The sequence below is a fragment of the Lissotriton vulgaris genome, chromosome 2_1 (assembly GCF_964263255.1).
Source record: "Lissotriton vulgaris chromosome 2_1, aLisVul1.2, whole genome shotgun sequence".
Taxonomy (NCBI): Eukaryota; Metazoa; Chordata; class Amphibia; order Caudata; family Salamandridae; genus Lissotriton; species Lissotriton vulgaris.
In genome coordinates this window covers 1,146,315,987-1,146,336,621 of record NC_141687.1, presented here as the reverse complement: position 1 = coordinate 1,146,336,621, position 20,635 = coordinate 1,146,315,987, and the positions used below count along the sequence as shown (strand labels likewise).

Here is a 20,635-nt window from a genome sequence, read left to right as displayed (position 1 = left end):
TGTGGGTAGCGCTGTTGAATTTGTGTGGCGGGTTGCAGCAGAGCTTACCATTCACGTGTTCACCCCAGGATGGCACGTACGGAGGATCCAAGAGTTTTAGAAGCCATCTACCTCCTCGAAGACGCGGGCCGCAAGATATCTTGAGGCCCGATGTTAAGGTGAGGCCGCCACGGCGCGCGGCGAGCGACGAGGCGGCGGCAGTACTGGCATCCGAGCCGCCGCAGGCAAGGCCAAGCATGGAGGCGGGGGGAGGAGGGCGCGGCCGGGGGGCAGAGGAGGGAAGGAGGAGTGGCTGCATGAATCAGGCGGCTGCACCGGGTACACGGCGGTGAGGAGGGAGGCGTGGCGCGGCCCGAGGCCCTCACTGAAGTTAAAGGAAGGTGCTGGGGGGGCCTAAGAGGACGTGAGGCAGCAGTGCCCCGGGGGCAGGTGGAGGAGGGGGAAGCCCCCACGCAGGAGTATGATGGGGGGGGGGGGGGGGGGGGGCATCGCCGCTATTCATTGATAGCTCAGGGGGTTTTGTTGGGGTTTCTGCGGGAACAGGAGGGGGGCTGGGGCTTTCGAGGTATTGAGCAGGCCGCAGAGCCGGGGGGTGGGGCTGGGCGAGCGGGAACAGGACTTGTTATGTGAGAGGGGAGGGGGTTGGCTGAAGGGGGGCAGGGGTGGGCCCTGGGGGGCGAATTTTGGGGCCCGGGCTGGCGCATACTGCGACGATTAGGCCTGGGGTTTTTGGAGGGGGGGTGTGGTAGTCTCCGTGCGCCAGGAGTTGGAGTCTCTTGTGTGGAGAGACGGGGAGGAGGAGGTGGGCGGCTGGGGACGGGGGGTGGGGCTCCTTGGGCACGGGAGGGGACCTGGGGGCATGGCGGTCTATCCCTTCGCGTCGGGGAGGTCATTCAGCGGGGAGGGGTGTGGGGGGAGCGCGGTGGGATGCGAGCGGATCTGTCGGTGGTTTGGACCTATTTAACCCCGGCATGTTGGACTCCACTTATTTCTTTCTACAGGAACGTCTGGTCAGGTGCTCGAGATAGCAGCATGCGGTTCCACTCCACCGAGGGGATGGGCTGGCTCTGCCTTATGCGGGTGGTCGCACTCCGACAAGGGACCGGATGTTGGTGTCCTCTGGGAGGCGGGGCGGTAAGTCCTCGCCAGCCCCACCCAGAAGGGTCGAGACGGGCAATGGGGGCGGAGGTCTGTCAGTACTGATCGGCCCCCTGAAGAGTGTTATGCGGAGAGGAGGATTTGGGGGACCTGCTCCGTACTTGTAGGGAACGGGCGGGACTGAGCAGGCACGAGCCCGCGGAGGGCGGCAGATGGCAAGACGGGAGGGGTCTAGCAGGTTTGGACCAGGAGGAGGGGGAGATGTTTCAGCTAGACTACGTTGATGACAGCACGGAGGAGGGGGAAATTCGGGAGAGGCGGGGGAAGGACAGGATGGGGGAGCGGAGTAACGCTGTTTTTAGTTCTTTGCAGTCGCAAAGGAGGTGCAGAACGGAGAGAGTGGCTGCCCGCCATGCTTCACTCGTTAGGCGGCTGGTTCCGGCGCGGACGCTGACCTTGACGCCAGGTAAGGAATGTTACGGAGCTGTGAGCGGTTTGGGCGGGCCCCTGCGGGACAAAGTGTCGGTCAGTACAGGTGCTAAAGGAGGGGAGGAAGGGGTGCGCCTAAATAAAGGAAGGTATGTGCGGGACACAGGGGTGGGACCCGACGAGGCGGGTGACAGCGGGGGGATGGATGGAGGGACCAGGGAGGGTAAAGAAGGGAAAGAGAGTCACAATATACCAGTGTGCAAGCTACCTTATATGGGCATTACGAAACCCCTGGGGGCGCACTTGTTGCTGGCCACCAAGGAGAAGATCTGGAAGGGGGGCTATGTGGATATGTTAAAGCTCCTGCACCGGGAGCTGACAGCGAAGGAAGGGTCGAAGGAAGAGGAACAGGAATTGGCAAAGCGGCCAGGGGTTCCTCTGAATATAGACAATTGGTCTGCGGGTTTTCTGATATTCGCCAGCGTGTACTGCGAGAAGTATCCAGATCGGTCGGTTGCGCTTTTTAGGTATATGGAAGTGATCCGGTGGGCGCAGGTCACATATAGGGTTATGCTTGGTCGCATTATGATGAGGAGTTTCGAGCCCGCTTGGCGGCAGACCCGGAGGCGAAGTGGGGGAAATTGACTCTGATCTGTATCAGCAGACCATTGGGGGGGCGAAGTTTGGGAAAACGATCTATACGGCTAGAGGTCTGCCGCTCGCACCTCGTCCCTTTCCGGCCCGCCTCACCCATGGGGGGTGGGGCAGGGAGAGGGTGTCGCTTGGGCCACGGTGGGAGCCTGTTCGGACTACAACAAGGGCGCGTGTGCCAGACAGTATTGCAGATTCCGACACGAATGCTCTAAATGCGGGAAGCGACACCCGGTGGTGCAATGCTGGGGAGTTGGGGGCAGGGCTCAGAATCAGCAGTCCACGACGACCGGGTCACAGGCCGGGGGCAGGGGAGGAAAGGGGGTTCAGGGGGCACTGGGAAAAGGCCAATACGCCTGTTAGACGGGACCGGCTGGAGACCCTCCTAGCGTCTTATCCGCGGACCGAAGACGCGAGTGTGTTACGGCGGGGGTTTTGGGACGGTTTCCAGCTGGGGTACGAGGGTCCGAGAATTGCCAGGTGGACGAAAATCTGAAATCAGTCTATGCGCATAGGGCGGTGGTGCGGGACAAGTTGGTCAAGGAGGTGCGGGAAGGGCGGATGGCGGACCCATTTTGGGAGGCCCCCATTCAGGATTTGATTATTTCTCTGATCGGCGTAGTGCCGAATAAGGAGCCGGGTCAATATCGCCTGATTCAGCATCTGTCATGGCCGTAAGGGACGTTGGTAAATGATTATATATCGGCGGAGCTATCATCGGTGTCCTACTCTTCTGTGGATGTGGCACGACGGTTGGTGGCGTTGGTGGGGGCGGGCGCCCACATGGCAAAATGCGACATCAAGTCGGCCTTCCGGTTGCTACCGGTACCCCCGGATGACTACCAGCTGTTGGGGATCCAGTTTGACGGGGACATATTTGTGGACAAAGCGTTGCCCATGGGGTGTTAAATCTTGTGCGCATTGTTTAAGCCTTCTTACAGTGTTTTTTTCCTGGCACACGGGCAATGAGACGGTGAGGCACTACCTGGATGACTTCTTCCTGGTGGGATGGCCTTGTTCGGCGGACTGCCAGCAGCAGCTGGACGGTTTCACAGAACTCACAGGCTACTTGGGAGTGCCCCTGGCGCCAGAGAAGACGCAGGGTCCCAGCACTGTGCTGTCATTACTGGAGATAGAGCTCAACTCCGTGGCCATGGAAGCAAGCCTGCCGAAGAACAAGAAGGTGCACATGCTGTCATTGATGGACAAAAGAAGGTGACAGTTCGGGAGGTGCAGGCCCTTCTGGGGCAACTTCGCGTGCCACGTCGTACAGGCAGGTCGTACATTTTGTAGATTGCTGGGTTTGGCGTTGTCCGGACTGAAGCTGCCGCATCATCATCTGCGATTGTCGGCGGGAACGAAAGAGGACCTGCGCATGTGGCGGGCCTTTTTGGAGCGTTTCAATGGTATACCCATGGAGGACTGGGAATGGGACGTGACCATCTCATTGGATTCGGCGGGCTGGGCAGTTTCGGTCTGTATTGGCGGGGGCAGTGGTGTGCAGAGGAATGGCCGCTGCATTGGCAAGGCGGTGGCGGAGTATTGCGTTCTTGGAACTTTTTCCGCTGGTGTTGGTGGTGACGGTGTGGGCGTGAGAGCTGGCACGCAAACGGGTGATCTTCAAAGTGGACAACATGTCGATGGTGCAGGTCGTCAATAGGCAGACAGTCAGGGACACACAGGTGCTCAAGTTGATGAGGGTGTTTGTACTGCGATGTTTGGAACATGACATTTTGTTTCAAGCCCAGCATTTGCCAGGGATGGACAATGACATTGCGGATGCTTTGTCTTATTCACAGTGGCAGAGGTTCCATGGGCTAGCCAGGGAGGCGGAAGAACGCAAGACGCAGGTGCCTGTGGAACTGTGGGCAATAGGAGACACCGGGTCGTACAACTGGTAAGAGCGTCGGTGGCCGTTACTACATGGAGAGCGTACGATTAGGCATGGCGGGAATTCTGGGCAGGTGGGGCAGCGAGGCTGGATGCGGAGCGAGCAGGTAGTGCAGTTTATGCTGCAGATGATGGACAAGGGGATGGGATGGAGTTGTACATTGTGCAACTGAAGGAGGCACTGGACAAGGTCATAGGAGTACGTAGATACCTAAAACATCAGGATGCCTGGAGGGGGGGGGGGGCGAAAGCCGTCAGGACATCTTTCAAGTGGTGTTTTTTCCTAAGTCCTGGGGGATTTAATGAGGTCTGGTTTTACAGATGGGATACATTTAAGAAGTTACCTAGTTAGGTAGGTAGGAATTTTAGGAATTGCAAGCTTGTGTTTATAATTTATTGTTGCAGGGGGGAACCATGTTTAGGGGAGGGGGTGGGGGGGTGTTAGGAGGTTTATATTTAGCAAGGTTTCGTTTTGTACGGCACAGGCCAAGGGAAATCATTTGTAAGGTGCACCTGTTTCCAATAAAGCAGCCTTTTTCACACCAACAAGCTGGTCTGTGCTGCCCCCCCCCCACCCCTTTATGGCCCAATAGAGCTTAGGGAGGGGAGGCCGACCAGCGGGAGGCCTGCCCCTCCCGGGGGGTTCTGGGCCGGGGGCAGCCAGCACCCAGTTGGGCGGTTGGGCCCCTTTTGGGCTTCGTGGGCTCTGTTTGGGCTGGTTTTGGGCTGGGCTTCTTTAAGACCGGCCATTTCAGGGAACTACACACCATTTTAGTAGAAGTAACCCAACAGCCGGTTGCGGTGTGCCTGGGGGTTTTTGTTCTCCCTCCCTCCCACCCAATTTTTGATGGTAGTGGCTTTCTTGCTGTGGTCTTTTCGGGTCAATTGAGTTTGGCGAGTTTGATACAATTTGGGTTGGTCTTATTGGGAGCAGGTGTGTCGGGGTACATTGTATGGCGAGTTTGTCGCTGGAGCAGGTGCTGGTGTGTTCATACAGGCTTTTGGGTGGGCGTTTTTTCCTAAGTCCTGGGGGATTTAATGAGGTCTGGTTTTACAGTTGGGATAAATATAAGAAGTTACCTAGTTAGGTAGGTAGGAATTTTAGGAATTGCAAGTTTGTGTTTATAATTGTTGCAGGGGGTACCATATTTGGGTGGGGGTGGTGGTGGGGGGGGGGGGGGGGGGGTGTTAGGAAGTTTATATTTAGCGAGGTTTCGTTTTGTACAGCCCAGGCCAAGGGAAATCATTTGTAAGGTGCACCTGTTTCCAATAAAGCAGCCTTTTTCACACCAACAAGCTGGTCTGTGCTGCTCCCTCTTTGTGGCCCAAATAAAAGAAGTTTTAATTGTTAAATATATGTAGTCTGTAAAATTAGGTGCTCCATATCCCAGTCCGGTGGCTAGTCTGGTGACTGGAAAGAAAAAGTCCTGGGATGCAATAGTAGCTATTGCAACGTAAGAAATAATGTGAGCTTCAGCAAATTACTAAATCTACCTGTGACACCATATCCTTAGCACTTACTAAAATGCGTAATGCAGATAGAGGCTTATAAACAGAAATGTGGGGCCTGCACATTTACTAAATCAATTAAAAAATACAACAAGGACAAAAAATAAAAAAACAAGACAAAGGCCTGCAAAGCTGTGTCAAAGGTTGGATGAAGTAGTCCCTCCTTTCTGTTTGATTTTCATTGACGGAGTACAGGATGACCTCCCCAAATAAGGAAAAAATTACAAGGGCAGAAAAAAGAGTTGGCAATATTGAAACATTTGACTGAAGAGAAGAGGGTGCAGGAGTAACAGCAAGGCGCCAGCTCCAACCTGAATCAACCTGAAGAGAAGCAGAAACAGAGGAATTATAGAGACCAACAAGAATCTTGTTGCTGAAAAAAAATAGTACTTCCAATTCAGGTCCTTCCCAATGATTTGAGGGGGTTGAGAACATAAGTTATGAAATAGCTGTGACACACGAAAATCCCAATGAATCTTCAAAGTCTGAGACAATTGCAAATTAGAAGTTACAGGATCAATTTGATGAGTGATAGAAAATTTTGGTTGGAATTTGATTGGCAGGGTAAGAACTGGAAGTAAGCAGGAAGAAAGGCAGGACTTTGCAGGAGGAACAAAAAAGGATTTTCCAGTCCTAAATTTGACGCTGGCACCGTCACCTTGATTTGGGAATACAGGAACTGTTTCCAATGAGACTTCAATGATTCTGTACATAGTTGATGAAACCTGTGGCTGCAGGAAGTAAGGGGTCAATGAGAGGAGAAATGGAAACCCCCTAGGATGGAAACCTAGTCTTATTTTACTTTCTCCAGAAAGGATTGGGTAACTACTCAGCAACAAATATAGGTTGATCAACTACAACGGAAATCTTAGGATAACGAGGAGATAAGACAATGACCAAAATATTTCTTCATTCAGGAATATAGGTTATGGTGAAATTGAAATGTGAAAACAACAATGCCCATCTAGCTTAACAACTAATCATACACTGCATGTTGCATTAAAACTGTAAGTTTCTAGAGTCTGTTTGGATTTCAAAAGGTTCCTTGGTACCCAGTATCCGATGTGTCCAGTAGGCACATGTTATTTTCACAGCCTACAATTTTCTTTTCAGGACTTAATAATTGAGTTCATTATCCAACAATTTCTAACACAGATAAAACAGGGGGTGTTCTACATCATAATCATTTAGGGATTGTAACAGGAAGGCCACCAATGCTTGTTTAGAAGCATCAGTCTTTACTATGAATTTGTGGTAGGGTCAGGAAGACAACGGATCAGAGCCAGTGTGAATAATCTCTTTAGAGTAATGAAGGCAAATTAAGCTTAGGAAACACTTTGACAACCTTTTCGAGATAAATTGTCATTATAAAATTGTAAACCCAAGGAAACTTAGGGTTTCTTGAACACTCATAGGTGACGGCCACTCCACAATGGCAGGTTTTGTCTGAGGATCCCGTGATAAGTCAGAGGAACTTAAACAGAATCCTAAATAGTTGATTTCTTCCTTTGCAAACTCATATTTCTTTAGCTTGCAGATCAACTGATGTTGTTGTGACTTTGCCAAAAATGTAAATATATGTTTATGATTCACACAGAGATTTCCGAAGAATATAAGGATGTTATGTAAGAACATCAGTACAAAATGATTAAAAATGTCAGCAAATACAAAGACCATGAAGCACTGAATAAAAGCAGAAGAGTACCTCAACCTGAATGGGATCAGACAAAATTCTAAATTTCCAAATGGGGTACAAAAAGCTATTCTCAACTCATCACCTTCCTTTAAGTACCAAAGATGATAAACATCATGCTAATGAAACTTGCCAATAACTTGCACTTCTTGTACTGACACCAGGGTGGCTTTGATCAAGGGGCACGGGTACCATCTTTGATGGCAATTTATCTAACCCTCTGTAGTCAATACATGACCTAATATCTTTGGCTTTGGAATGAATAACTGGGGGGCCACTGATGGTGATGACTGGATGTCCTTTATTTTGTAAATAATTCATGCAGTTTTAGACAGCTTTGCTGAAGGATCATTATGGGGGGAAGAGAAGCAGTGAACCTTCCATTATATAGCTAGATTTTTCCCTCACAAAACAATTGGAATTTAAAAAAAAGTGGTCAACAAATATTCCATTGTCCTTTGGAAGAGCAGCAGGTAGGAACTGCCAGTGCAGCATATTCAATCAGATATAGTGCGACTATGTAAGCCGTTGTGCGAAGTCCTATTTGGTTTTTATAAAGAGCTGATAGAACAGTGACAACGTATTAAATAACACCAAGGACTGATGAGCCAGGTAAGATGCTAATATTGGGAATTGTAAATATTATATAGCAAACAGTAAAAACAACACATTCCAAGATGGTGACGGTTTCCATGTAGAAAGCGATAAAAGATGTTATGGTTATTCTTTTTCTATTTCACTGACACCGGTAGACCCGCCCATCCCGGAATGAGTATCACGGGTGTATTCAAGACCAAGATGGGTAAAATACGATCAGGTGAAGTCGGATCTGACGATATATAAAGAGAGAGGAAAGAATTGGTTTATTGAACTTCAGGCTAACCGTACGGGACGCCTCGCCAAGCCAACAGGTAAGGATGCAGTCGCTATACTAGGACACATGGGAAATCGATTCAGGGTATTTTTCAAACAGGAAAGGGACCGTTACATTGACTATACAAATAGTATAAGGACCCCTAGGCTAAGATTATCCTCGATGAACGTTTGAGATATTTCCCCACTTGTGTTTTTTTAGCCCAGATAATATAAACAATTTAATTTATGATAATTTACCACGAAGGCTGGGCGTGGTGTGTCCTACGTATTTGAAGTATTATATTAGGTCCCCCACTTTGTAAGTACACTTGAGCAACATTGCGCAAACTAAAAAAGACTGGGGCAGGTCTTCCTGGGGTTAGGAATGCCAAATAACATGATGATTTACACTATACATTTTTCTGCTCTTTTCAGACCTAATTTAAAAATGGTGGCTGGATATATATTGACACCATCAGGAAGTTCTATCGAGTGTGGCAGCTCAGTCAAGTCAAGTCAAGTCAAAAGATTTATATAGCGCGCTACATACCCATAGGGTCTCAAGGCGCTTGAGGAGGGGTGAGGAGTTACTTGTCGAATATCCAAGTTTTAAGTTGCTTTCTGAATGCTAGGTGGTTCTGAGTAAGGCGGAGGTGAGTAGGAAGAGAGTTCCAAGTTTTAGCTGCCAGGTAGGAGAAGGATCTGCCTCCCATGGTGGTTTTGTTGATGCGAGATACAGTGGCAAGAGCTTGGTTGGAGGATCGTAGCTGACGGGAGGGGGTGTAGAAGGACAGTCGTGTGTTGAGGCATTCAGGTCCAAGTTCGTAAAGTGCTTTGTGTGCGTGGGTTAGGAGGCGGAAAGTAATCCTCTTATTTACGGGGAGCCAGTGTAGGTTTTTCAGGTGACCAGAGATGTGTTCTTTACGCGGGCTGTCTAGTATGAGCCTGGCAGAAGCGTTCTGGATGCGTTGGAGTTTTTTCTGGAGTTTTGCGGTAGTACCGGCGTAGAGGGTGTTTCCGTAGTCCAGGCGGCTAGTGACCAGTGCGCGGGTGACCGTTTTACGGGTTTCGGTGGGGATCCAGCGAAATGTTTTTTGGAGCATGCGAAGAATGTTGAAGCAAGATGATGAAACGGCGTTGACTTGTCTGGTCATCGAGAGTGAGGAGTCCAGGATGACGCCCAGGTTCCGTGCGTGGTCTGTCAGGATGGGTGCCTTTCCAAGGGCCTCTGGCCACCAAGAGTCATCCCAGGCCGAGGGGGAGGTGCATAAGATGAGGACTTCTGTCTTGTCGGAGTTCAGTTTCAGACAGCTGTGCTTCATCCACTCGGCTACTTCTTTCATTCCTTCGTGTAAGTTGGTTTTGGCGGTGTTAGGGTCTTTGGTGAGTGAGAGGATCAGTTGAGTGTCGTCAGCGTAGGAGATGATGTTGAGGTTGTGTTGGCGAGCGATGGTCGCAAGGGGGCTCATGTATACGTTGAAGAGGGTGGGGCTGAGAGAGGATCCTTGTGGCACGCCACAAATGACTTCAGTGGCCTCTGACTTGAATGGTGGGAGGCGGACTCTCTGGGTTCTTCCGGTGAGGAACGAAGTGATCCATTCCAGTGCTTTTCCTTGGATTACGACGTTTCTGAGGCGCTGTTGAAGGGTGCTATGACAGACTGTGTCGAAGGCAGCGGAGAGGTCGAGGAGGATGAGGGCGACTGTGTCTCCGTTGTCCAGTAGAGTTCGAATGTCGTCAGTTGCAGCGATGAGTGCGGTCTCAGTGCTGTGTTTGGCTCGGAAGCCGGACTGTGAGGAGTCAAGGGATTTGTTGGTTTCGAGGAAGGCGGCGAGTTGGTTGTTGACAGCTTTCTCGATGACTTTGGCCGGGAATGGAAGAAGCGAGATGGGGCGGTAGTTTTTTAGTTCGGAGGGGTCAGCTGTGGGCTTTTTCAGAAGGGCGCTGAGTTCTGCGTGTTTCCAGCTTTCCGGGAAGGTGGCGGAGTTGAGGGAGCAGTTGATGACATCTCGGAGGTGTGGTGCTATGATGGAGTCTGCTTTGTTGAAGATGTGGTGAGGGCATGGGTCAGTTGGGGATCCTGAGTGGATGGAGTTCATCAGGCGGATGGTGTCCTCAGTGGAGATTGGGTTCCAGTCGTTGAGGGTGTTCAGGGGGGGTGAAGGTCCTGCAGAAGGTTGGGTGGGTTGGTCTCCGGGTCGATTGTCAAAGCTGTTGTGGATGTCTGCGATTTTGTTGTGGAAGAAGGAAGCTAGGGAGTCGCATAGGGCTTGGGAAGGGGTGATGTCGTTGGAGTTGGCTGATGGGTTGGTGAATTCTTTGACGATGTTGAATAGTTCCTTGCTGTTGTGGGCGTTGTTGTCTAGTCGGTCTTTGAATGCGGCTTTCTTGGCAGACCGGATTAGTTGGTGGTGTATGCGGGTGGCGTTTTTGAAGGCGTCCCTGGTGCTGGTGTTTGGGTCTTTTTTCCAGGACTTCTCGAGGGAGCGACAAAGTTTCTTCGATTTCTTAAGATCATCGTTGAACCATGAGGCGTTTTTGCTGCCTGGTTTGCTTTGACGTTTTTTCAACAGGGCTAGAATGTCGGCGCTGTTGGATATCCATTGGGTGAGGTTAGTGGCTGCTTGGTCGGGGTTTGAGGAGTGGACAGGGGGGTTTTGAAGAAGCGATGAGGAGATCTGGTCGATGGTGATTTTGTTCCAGTTTCTTCGCGTGGTGGGTTGAGGATGGTTGTAGATTGTGGACTTGTTGTATGTGAAGTGAACGCAGCTGTGGTCCGTCCAGTGAAGAGCTGTGGTGTGACTGAAGGAGACATGTTTGCTGGAAGTGAAGATCGGGTCTAGTGTGTGGCCAGCAATGTGGGTGGGGGTAGTGACCAGTTGTTTGAGTCCGAGGTTGGCAAGATTGTCCAGAAGGGTGGTGGTGCTGCTGTCATTGCTCTTTTCCAGGTGAAAATTGAGGTCTCCCAATAGAATGTAATCCTAGGAGGGGAGGGCGTGTGGGGTGATAAAGTCAGTGATGTCGTCGCTGAATTGTGCACGGGGTCCTGGACGCCGGTAGACGAGGGTGCCTCTGAGTGTGGTTTTGGGGTCGATGTGGATCTGGAAGTGGAGGTGTTCGGCGTTGGCGAGGTGGGCGTCAGAACTGGTTGAGATGCGGATGGAGTTCTTATGGACAATCGCGATGCCTCCTCCTGTTTGCTCGAAGCGGTCCTTACGGATGATCTTGTAACCTTCCGGGATGGCAATGGTGATGTCTGGGGCTGATGAGGCATTCGATCATTTGATCTTTGAATCAGCAACTATCAGGAGAGACTAGCAATAGGATAACTATGCTTATAGATTAGCCAGACCGGAACAAAAAAGGTCTGCACTTGGACTGAATGAGAATCCCTCCTTTGGGGGTGCATGTTTAGTATCTCGAGTGAGAGTGTATGGACATATGGGGAACGATAATGTGAAGCCCAAAGACATTACAAACATTAAAAATGGATGTTTATTTTTATAAAGTGCATCAATAGGAGATCTTTTGGTGCCCTATTGTAAATCCGTTGTTTTAAGATACGTTTGCTGACTATTTCCAAATGTGTTCATAGTACCATGAGATATATGTTTATGAATACTAACTGATATTTTGTGATTGGAATCAACTATAGCTAAGCTGTCGTTAGGTAGACGAATATATGTATGCTAACATACAGGTATTTCTATTTTTAGTTTTTCTTCAAAAAATCATTTGAACAAGAGAGTTACAGATATGGTCTTGAAAAAAGATGGTGCAATAATACCTATCCATCGACAAGCGTTGACGCTCTATGACACAATCCATCATATGGCTGGAACCACAGATTACTAATTAATTCTTCGGTATCGGGTTCTAATGCTTGACATTGTTTTAGTACGGATGTGTGTTTTTCCGATAACGAAGTGTACTGTCTTTTATGTGTACTCTCTAGTTTAGATTGTATAGGCTTTTTATTTGTATTCCAGGGTTAGGAACTGATTTGGTTGGTTACATTACGAAGATACATTACCAAACATAGATGTGTATCTTATTTGTCTTGTCCCTTGATTAAGTGTTACGACAAAATCTCTTTTTAATGTGGTTTTAATGTTTTTTACTGCAGGTACAATGTGTATTTCCTTTTGAAATTCTTTTTTGATATAACAATAAATATATCTATTTTTCATTTTTAAATTCTGTGACTTTGGGCTTACTAGTGTATCTCCCTCGTGTTGATGATGGTTGTGTAGTGGTTGAGAGATTGTATGTTTGAAGCTACCTTGAGTAGATATAATTAGCAGTGCGTACTCTTAAATATAGGGTAAGCCAAGGGAAGGAAAATGGTACTTACCAGGATGCATCTGTTCTTGGCATGTAGAGCTGCAGAGTTACACACTATGCATAGATGGCCATCTAGTGTTGGGCCCGGATGTTTGCAGTTTGTTTTGTTGTAGAAAAGTCTTTGGGAGTCACGGAATAGGTGACTCCTCCTTAGGATGATACTGCGCATGGGCACCGGCTCCATCCCCAGATTGTTTTTCGCCGTTAGGGAAGTGATGGAGCTGAACGAGAGGTAGGGATGTCCATGTGATTTGTATCTAATTAAGATAATACTGGAACAGATAAAGGTAGCCGGGGAGGTGGGTGGGCGTGTGTAACTCTGCAGCTCTATATGCCAAGAACAGATGCATACTGGTAAGTAGCATTTTCCGTTCGAGGCATATGAGCTGCAGATTACACACTATTCATAGATTGTATAGCAGTACCCACACCTAGCGGCGACCACCAGTATCTGTTGCAGTTGTTTGAAACAGTGTTTTAGTACAGCCTGGTCCACAGTGGCTTGTTGTTTAGTTTGCACATCTACACAGTAATGCTTTGTGAATGTGTGTGGTGTAAGCCATGTAGCTGCTGTACATATGTCATCTAAGGGGATGATCCCTAAGAATGCCATTGAAGCCCCTACCTTTCTTGTTGAGTGGGCTTTTGGAGGAATTGTTAACGTATGTTTTGCTTTTTGGTAACACATTTGTATGCATTTAACAATCAATCTGGCGATCCCTGATTTTGATATAGGGTAGCCTTTATGTGGCGGCGAAAAAGACACAAAAAGTTGTTTTGTTTTACGAAAAGGTTGTGTCCTTTCGATATAGTACAGAAGTGCTCTTTTGACGTCTAAGGTGTGTAGAGCTCTTTCTGCGACTGTTTGAGGCTGCGAAAAAATAAGGGCAACTCAACTGACTGATTTAGATGGAATGGTGAAATGACTTTAGGAAGGAATTTAGGATTAGTACGAAGAACCACTTATGATGATGCATTTGCAAAAAAGGTTCTTGAATGGTAAATGCTTGTAGTTCACTAACCCTTCTAAGAGAAGTAATTGCTACTAGGAAAGCTACTTTCCAAGTTAGGAATTGCAATTTACATTTATTTAATGGTTCGAAGGGAGGACCCATTAACCTTGTAAGAACAATGTTCAGGTACCACACTGGTGCTAGTGGCGTTCAGGGAGGAATTCTTCTTTTGAGTCCTTCCATTAAAGCTTTAATAGCTGGCACTCTAAAAAGAGATAGATGTTGTCTATTTTGTAAGTATGCTGCAATAGCAGCAAGGTGTAGCCTGATAGACGTATAGGCTAAATTACACTTTTGAAGGTGTAATAGATATCCTATGATGTGTTAAATAGACACGTCTAAGGGATTTGTTTGGTTGTTTTGGCAGTATATGACAAAGCGTTTCCACTTAGCAGCATAACATGCTCTGGTAGTGGGACGTCTAGCTTCTTTAACCCCTTCGCTGCTCATGGCGAGCTCAGCTCGTCATGCAGTACACTGGTCGTGTGCTTATGACGAGCTGAGCTCATCATGAATAATGGGATCCTGCATTCCTTAGCACACAGCGGGAATTGCCTTAGCAGTCAAGGTGTTAATGATGTTCATGCATTCTGGAGGAAGGTGGAGGTAACCAAACTCTATGACCTCAGGAGCCAGATCGCTAGGTTGAGCTGAGCTGGGTCCGGGTGTCTGATCTCTCCATGGTTCTGTGTTAATAGGCGTGGAGATAGGTTTAGTTTTTGGTGTGGTACTACAGACATTTGCAACAGCGTGGTGTACCACGGTTGTCTGGCCCAAGTTGGAGCGACTAGAATGAGCATCAGAGAATGTTGTTGTAGTTTGCGTACCACTAACGGAAGTAGTGGGAGAGGAGGAAAAGCGTACGCAAATAGTTTTGACCAGTTCATCCATATCGCATTGCCTTTGGACAATGGGCGTGAGTATCTGGCGGCAAAGATTGGCATTTTGCTTTTTCGTGGGTGGCAAAGAGGTCTATCTGAGGTTGTCCCCTCATTTGGAAGAACGGATGAAGAACTTGTGGATGAAGTTCCCACTCGTGGATCTGCTGTGTTTGTCGACTTGGCAGATCTGCGATAGTGTTTTGTACTCCTGGGGCGTGTTGGGCTAGGAGGAAGATCTTTAGCGGTATAGCCAATCTTCATATTTGCTGTGCTAACTGAGAGAGCTGCAGAGAGTGTCCCCCGCCCCCCCCCCGCTTGTTTATGTAGTACATGGCTGTCATATTGTCTGTGCGGACTAAGACAGCTTTGCCTGACACTTGAGTTTGAAATGCTTTCAGAGCTAGAAACACAGCTAGCAACTCTAAGTGGTTGATGTGGAGTAGCTTTTGTTGCGGTGTCCATTTGCCTTGCATGGTGTGATACAGTAGATGGGCTCCCCAGCGGTAGAGCGATGCATCTGCTGTCATGACTATTTGAGGAACTGGCTCTAGAAACGGTCGCCCTTTGGAAAGGTTTTTGGTGTTCCACCATTGCAGAGAACGATGAGTCCGACCGTCTACCAACACTAGGTCTGTTAATTGACCTTGAGCCTGGTTCCATTGGCGTGCTAGGCACTCTTGATCTTGAAGTGGACGCATTTGCAGTCTTGCGGGAGGTACTACAAATATGCAAGATGCCATCATCCCTATGAGCTGCATGAACACTCGAGCTGGTAGCGAGTGTTGCAGTTTGAATTTTGTTAGGAGAGTTTGTACACTTGTTATCCTGGCTGGAGAGGGATAAGCTAGTGTTAGTTGGGTGTTTATTGTAGCGCCGAGATACTGTTGTATGTGCGAGGGTTGCAGATGCAACTTGACGTGATTTACAGTGAATCTCAAGTCGTGAGGCAGTTGAATAGTAGCGTGAGTGTGTTGCACACACTGTCTGTATTATCTGGCTTTTATGAGCCAGTTGTCCAGATATGGGAAGACGCGAATGTGCGGTCTTCTTAGGTGTGCTGCTACTACTGCTAGGCATTTGGTGAACACCCTTGGCGTTGTTGTGACTCCGAATGGGAGCACTTTGAACTGGTAGTGTTGTCCGTCTAGCACAAATCTGAGATATTTTCTGTGTGCTGCGTGGATAGGAATATAGAAGTAGGTGTCCTTGAGATCTAGAGTGACAAGGAAGTCGTTTAATACCAGTAATGGGAGGACCTGTTGGAGTGTGACCATCTGAAAATGATCCCACTGTATGTAAATGTTTGGAGGTCTGAGCTCTAGGATGGGTCTTAGAGATCCATCCTTCTTTGGTATTAGGAAATATAGGGAATATACTCCTTTGTTTTTCTGATGCTCTGGAACAATTTCTATTGCATTTTTCTGCAGGAGGGATATTACCTCCTGTCTGAGTAATGTTAAATGTCCCTGTGACATTGGACGCTGCTTGGGTGGTATGTTTGAGGGGGTAGATGTTAGTTCCAGACAATAACCTGATTGAATTATTTGGAGCACCCAACTGTCTGATGTGATGTTCTCCCAGGCTGGCAGGTATTGTTGGAGTCTTACCCTGACAAGAGTGGAATGTCCAGAGAGAGATTCATCAATCAACCAATCAATTTAAACTTATAAAGCGCGTGGTTGCAAATACCTGTGCGTCCCCGCGCTGCGACAAGGTCCCATAAACCAAGGGAAAAGGAGGAACAGGGGAGGGATCAGACAATGGCATTATCCGATGGAAAGAGCCAAGTATTTAGCTTTTTCCGAAAAACTGTCTCAGATGCTTATAGTGGGCAGGGGTAGAGGCAGAGCGTGAGTTGTTATTTTTGCCTCTGCCTTTGTTATTGTTACCCCTGTAATCACCCCTTTGGTAGCCTTTGCTGAAGGTAGACTGTGTAGGGGCTTTGTACGAGGTAGAAACTGTGTCTGAAGTATATGCCCTGGTGGCACCTCGATAGGATGAGCGACGAAATGAACGTCTGGGAGCCTGCGACTGCAGGGCTCCCAAAGATTTGGCGGTGTCTGTATCCTTTTTCATTTTCTCTAGTGATACATCTACCTCAGGTCCAAATAGGTGTTGTTCATCAAAGGGTTGATTAAGAATGGCGCTTTGTACCTCAGGTTTGAACCCTGATATACATAGCCAGGCGTGTCTGGGTAGTAAAACGCTGGTGTTAAGTGCCCTAGAGGCAGTATCTGCTGCATCGAGTAGATGGGCTCCCCAGCGGTAGAGCGATGCATCTGCTGTCATGACTATTTGAGGAACTGGCTCTAGAAACGGTCGCCCTTTGGAAAGGTTTTTGGTGTTCCACCATTGCAGAGAACGATGAGTCCGACCGTCTACCAACACTAGGTCTGTTAATTGACCTTGAGCCTGGTTCCATTGGCGTGCTAGGCACTCTTGATCTTGAAGTGGACGCATTTGCAGTCTTGCGGGAGGTACTACAAATATGCAAGATGCCATCATCCCTATGAGCTGCATGAACACTCGAGCTGGTAGCGAGTGTTGCAGTTTGAATTTTGTTAGGAGAGTTTGTACACTTGTTATCCTGGCTGGAGAGGGATAAGCTAGTGTTAGTTGGGTGTTTATTGTAGCGCCGAGATACTGTTGTATGTGCGAGGGTTGCAGATGCAACTTGACGTGATTTACCGTGAATCCCAAGTCGTGAGGCAGTTGAATAGTAGCGTGAGTGTGTTGCACACACTGTCTGTATTATCTGGCTTTTATGAGCCAGTTGTCCAGATATGGGAAGACGCGAATGTGCGGTCTTCTTAGGTGTGCTGCTACTACTGCTAGGCATTTGGTGAACACCCTTGGCGCTGTTGTGACTCCGAATGGGAGCACTTTGAACTGATAGTGTTGTCCGTCTAGCACAAATCTGAGATATTTTCTGTGTGCTGCGTGGATAGGAATATAGAAGTAGGTGTCCTTGAGATCTAGAGTGACAAGGAAGTCGTTTAATACCAGTAATGGGAGGACCTGTTGGAGTGTGACCATCTGAAAATGATCCCACTGTATGTAAATGTTTGGAGGTCTGAGCTCTAGGATGGGTCTTAGAGATCCATCCTTCTTTGGTATTAGGAAATATAGGGAATATACTCCTTTGTTTTTCTGATGCTCTGGAACAATTTCTATTGCATTTTTCTGCAGGAGGGATATTACCTCCTGTCTGAGTAATGTTAAATGTCCCTGTGACATTGGACGCTGCTTGGGTGGTATGTTTGAGGGGGTAGATGTTAGTTCCAGACAATAACCTGATTGAATTATTTGGAGCACCCAACTGTCTGATGTGATGTTCTCCCAGGCTGGCAGGTATTGTTGGAGTCTTACCCTGACAGGAGTGGAATGTCCAGAGAGAGATTCATCAATCAACCAATCAATTTAAACGTATAAAGCGCGTGGTTGCAAATACCTGTGCGTCCCCGCGCTGCGACAAGGTCCCATAAACCAAGGGAAAAGGAGGAACAGGGGAGGGATCAGACAATGGCATTATCCGATGGAAAGAGCCAAGTATTTAGCTTTTTCCGAAAAACTGTCTCAGATGCTTATAGTGGGCAGGGGTAGAGGCAGAGCGTGAGTTGTTATTTTTGCCTCTGCCTTTGTTATTGTTACCCCTGTAATCACCCCTTTGGTAGCCTTTGCTGAAGGTAGACTGTGTAGGGGCTTTGTACGAGGTAGAAGCTGTGTCTGAAGTATATGCCCTGGTGGCACCTCGATAGGATGAGCGACGAAATGAACGTCTGGGAGCAGGGCTCCCAAAGATTTGGCGGTGTCTGTATCCTTTTTGATTTTCTCTAGTGATACATCTACCTCAGGTCCAAATAGGTGTTGTTCATCAAAGGGTTGATTAAGAATGGCGCTTTGTACCTCAGGTTTGAACCCCGATATACATAGCCAGGCGTGTCTGGGTAGTAAAACGCTGGTGTTAAGTGCCCTAGAGGCAGTATCTGCTGCATCGAGGGCACACCGAATAGAGGCGTTTGTGATGTTTTTCCCCTCTTGGATAAGCTCGTTTGCTCTATCCTTGTACTTGTCAGGGAGGTGCCTCATTAATGACTCTAGCTCATCGTAATGTGCTCTGTCATATCTGGCTAGTAGTGCCTGTGTATCGGCGATATGCCACATGTTTGCTGCTTGAGACGCTGTTCTTTCCCCTGATGCGTCAAGTAGCTTAGACTCCTTATCTGGTGGTGCAGCCTCACCTGATGTTTGTGAGTTTGCTCTCTTGCGTGCGTTGGAAACTACAAGTGAGTCTAGTGGTACTGGGCCTTTAATATATGCTGGGTCTGAGGGGGTAGCTTTATATTTGTTCTCTGCCCGAGGGTTAATGACCAGAGTTCTGACTGGGTCCTTGAAGACTTCAGTGGCATGCTTGATCACTCCTTTAAGCATCGGTAAAATGGATGAGGACCTTTGTGCACTATCAAATTTATCCATCAGGAAGTCTTAATCGACAGGGTCTGTATGTATGTCTACCCCATGATAATGTGCAGCCCTGTGAATTAATTAATTAAACCCTATATTGTCTTCTGGTGGGGAAGGCCTTGAGGGGTATATGTCATCCTGAGGGACATTTGGCACATGTGGGGTGGTATAATCATCCCACGGGTCTGGGGATCCTGTGGGCGTGGCTGGATCAGGTATGTTACCCCCCATATCATCAGAGCTATCATCCATGTCTGGTATGATAGAGGATGCTGGGGAATGCTGTGGTATGGGAGGATGTGGTGATGGTACAGGTGAAAGAGAAGGGAAGGCAGTCTTAAGGGAGAGGTAGCCATGTCCTCCTCCTTTGAATGCGGAGCTGGTGTGTCCAGTGGTCGCTTTTCGGGAGCCAAAATTAAGTCCTCTGCAGGGCGTTGATCTTTTGGTGCGGAGGAATGCTTGGGCACCGAAATGGCTTGTTTTGGTTTCTTGGCAATGTCTTTAACCGGGGAAGCAGCAGTCTTTTTCGTCTCTGAAGCTTTTTTCGGACCCGATGACTTTTTCGGTTCCGGTGGTTTTTTGGAATCCGAAGCAGGTTTGCTTGGTTCCGACCTGGGCTTAGGTGCCTAAGGAGTAGTTGTATGTTTCGGTGCGATGGTTTGGATGTCGGTGCCGTTGTCTTTTTCGGTGCCGGTATGTGTGCGCTGGCACCGTGTGAAGGTCGACTCGAGCTCGAGTCGCTTGAATGTTTAATTGGCTTCTTAGCCGGGCCCGAAGGTGGGGCAGTAGAAGCAGAGTGACGGTGTGCACCCGAGCCCGAGGGCGAGGGTGTGACCAGGGCCTTCTGTGTCGAGGAAGCGTCGGGGTTGACGGTCTTACTTACGACCCGCTACGCTGGAGTGATGTCCTCGACATCGGAATCTTCTGCCTTGGAGCTGCTGTCGACGTCGTGCTGTTCTGGGACATTGACGCCTTCCTCGAAGATGTTGTCCGGAATCGGCGCCGAAGATCTTTGAGCCATTGTTCTCCTCCCTCTTCAGTCCCGGATAGTCTTTTTGGAGCGGAAAGAGGCACAAGCTGAACAGTCTTTCGCCTTGTGCTCCGGAGAGAGGCAGAGGTTACACACCTTGTGAAGGTCGGTGTGGGAAAACTCCGACCCACATTGAGGACACTTTTTAAATGGCGTCCTTTCCATGAGCTGGAGTCGAGGCCTAGTTAGGCCCGAAGGCTGACGACGACGACCGGAATCGAGATCCTCGATGTTTGAAGAGTAGCGTTGACTGGAAAGCGTTTGAATCTAAGTTTTGTAAGTTGGTGAGGATTGCGCGCTGAAGGAAATCGGTTCCAACACGGAACGCTGGAAACACATCCGAGCCCAGTGGTGGAAAAAATAATCTGGGGATAGAGCCGATGCCCATGCGCAGTATCATCCTAAGGAGGAGTCACCTTTCCCGTGACTCCCAAAGACTTTTCTACAACAAAACAAACTGCAAATATCCAGTCCCAACACTAGGTGGCCATCTATGCATAGTGTGTAATCTGCAGCTCATATGCCTCGAACCTTGCTTTTTTGATATTGCGGTGTTGAAAGGGGTAAAAAGAGTCAATTGTCTCCATTTTCTTTCAATAAACCATTACAACCACTGTTTTATTTTACAACAAAGAATACATTTGTCCCAGAGGAATGGTGGAACTTCGATTGTAAGGAATGGAGCAATCATACTCCCAATAAGGAGCGATGGAGTGAACTCATGGTTTGAAAAAAGACGACAGAAAATGTATGATAATGGCGGGAACCATAGAGAGAT

The 20,635-nt window shown here is 48.4% G+C and overlaps 2 protein-coding genes across 4 annotated transcripts in view; both read right to left on the bottom strand.

The window, feature by feature from the left end:
• Positions 1-20,635, bottom strand: part of ZCCHC17 (zinc finger CCHC-type containing 17) — a 153,678-nt gene that overhangs the window by 47,377 nt on the left and 85,666 nt on the right. The gene's annotated exons all lie outside the window — the stretch shown is intronic.
• On the bottom strand, positions 5,894-18,794 carry LOC147731723 (uncharacterized). Its single transcript, XM_086958839.1, has 2 exons — positions 18,074-18,794; positions 5,894-5,898 (listed from the first exon to the last, which is right to left on the bottom strand). The coding sequence occupies exons 1-2, from the start codon at positions 18,792-18,794 to the stop codon at positions 5,894-5,896; spliced, it is 726 nt and encodes a 241-aa protein (XP_086814965.1).

Bases quoted from the DNA above. Each gene is read 5' to 3' on its own strand.
- LOC147731723 (XM_086958839.1), bottom strand. From the start codon at position 18,794: ATGCTTAAAGGAGTGATCAAGCATGCCACTGAAGTCTTCAAGGACCCA.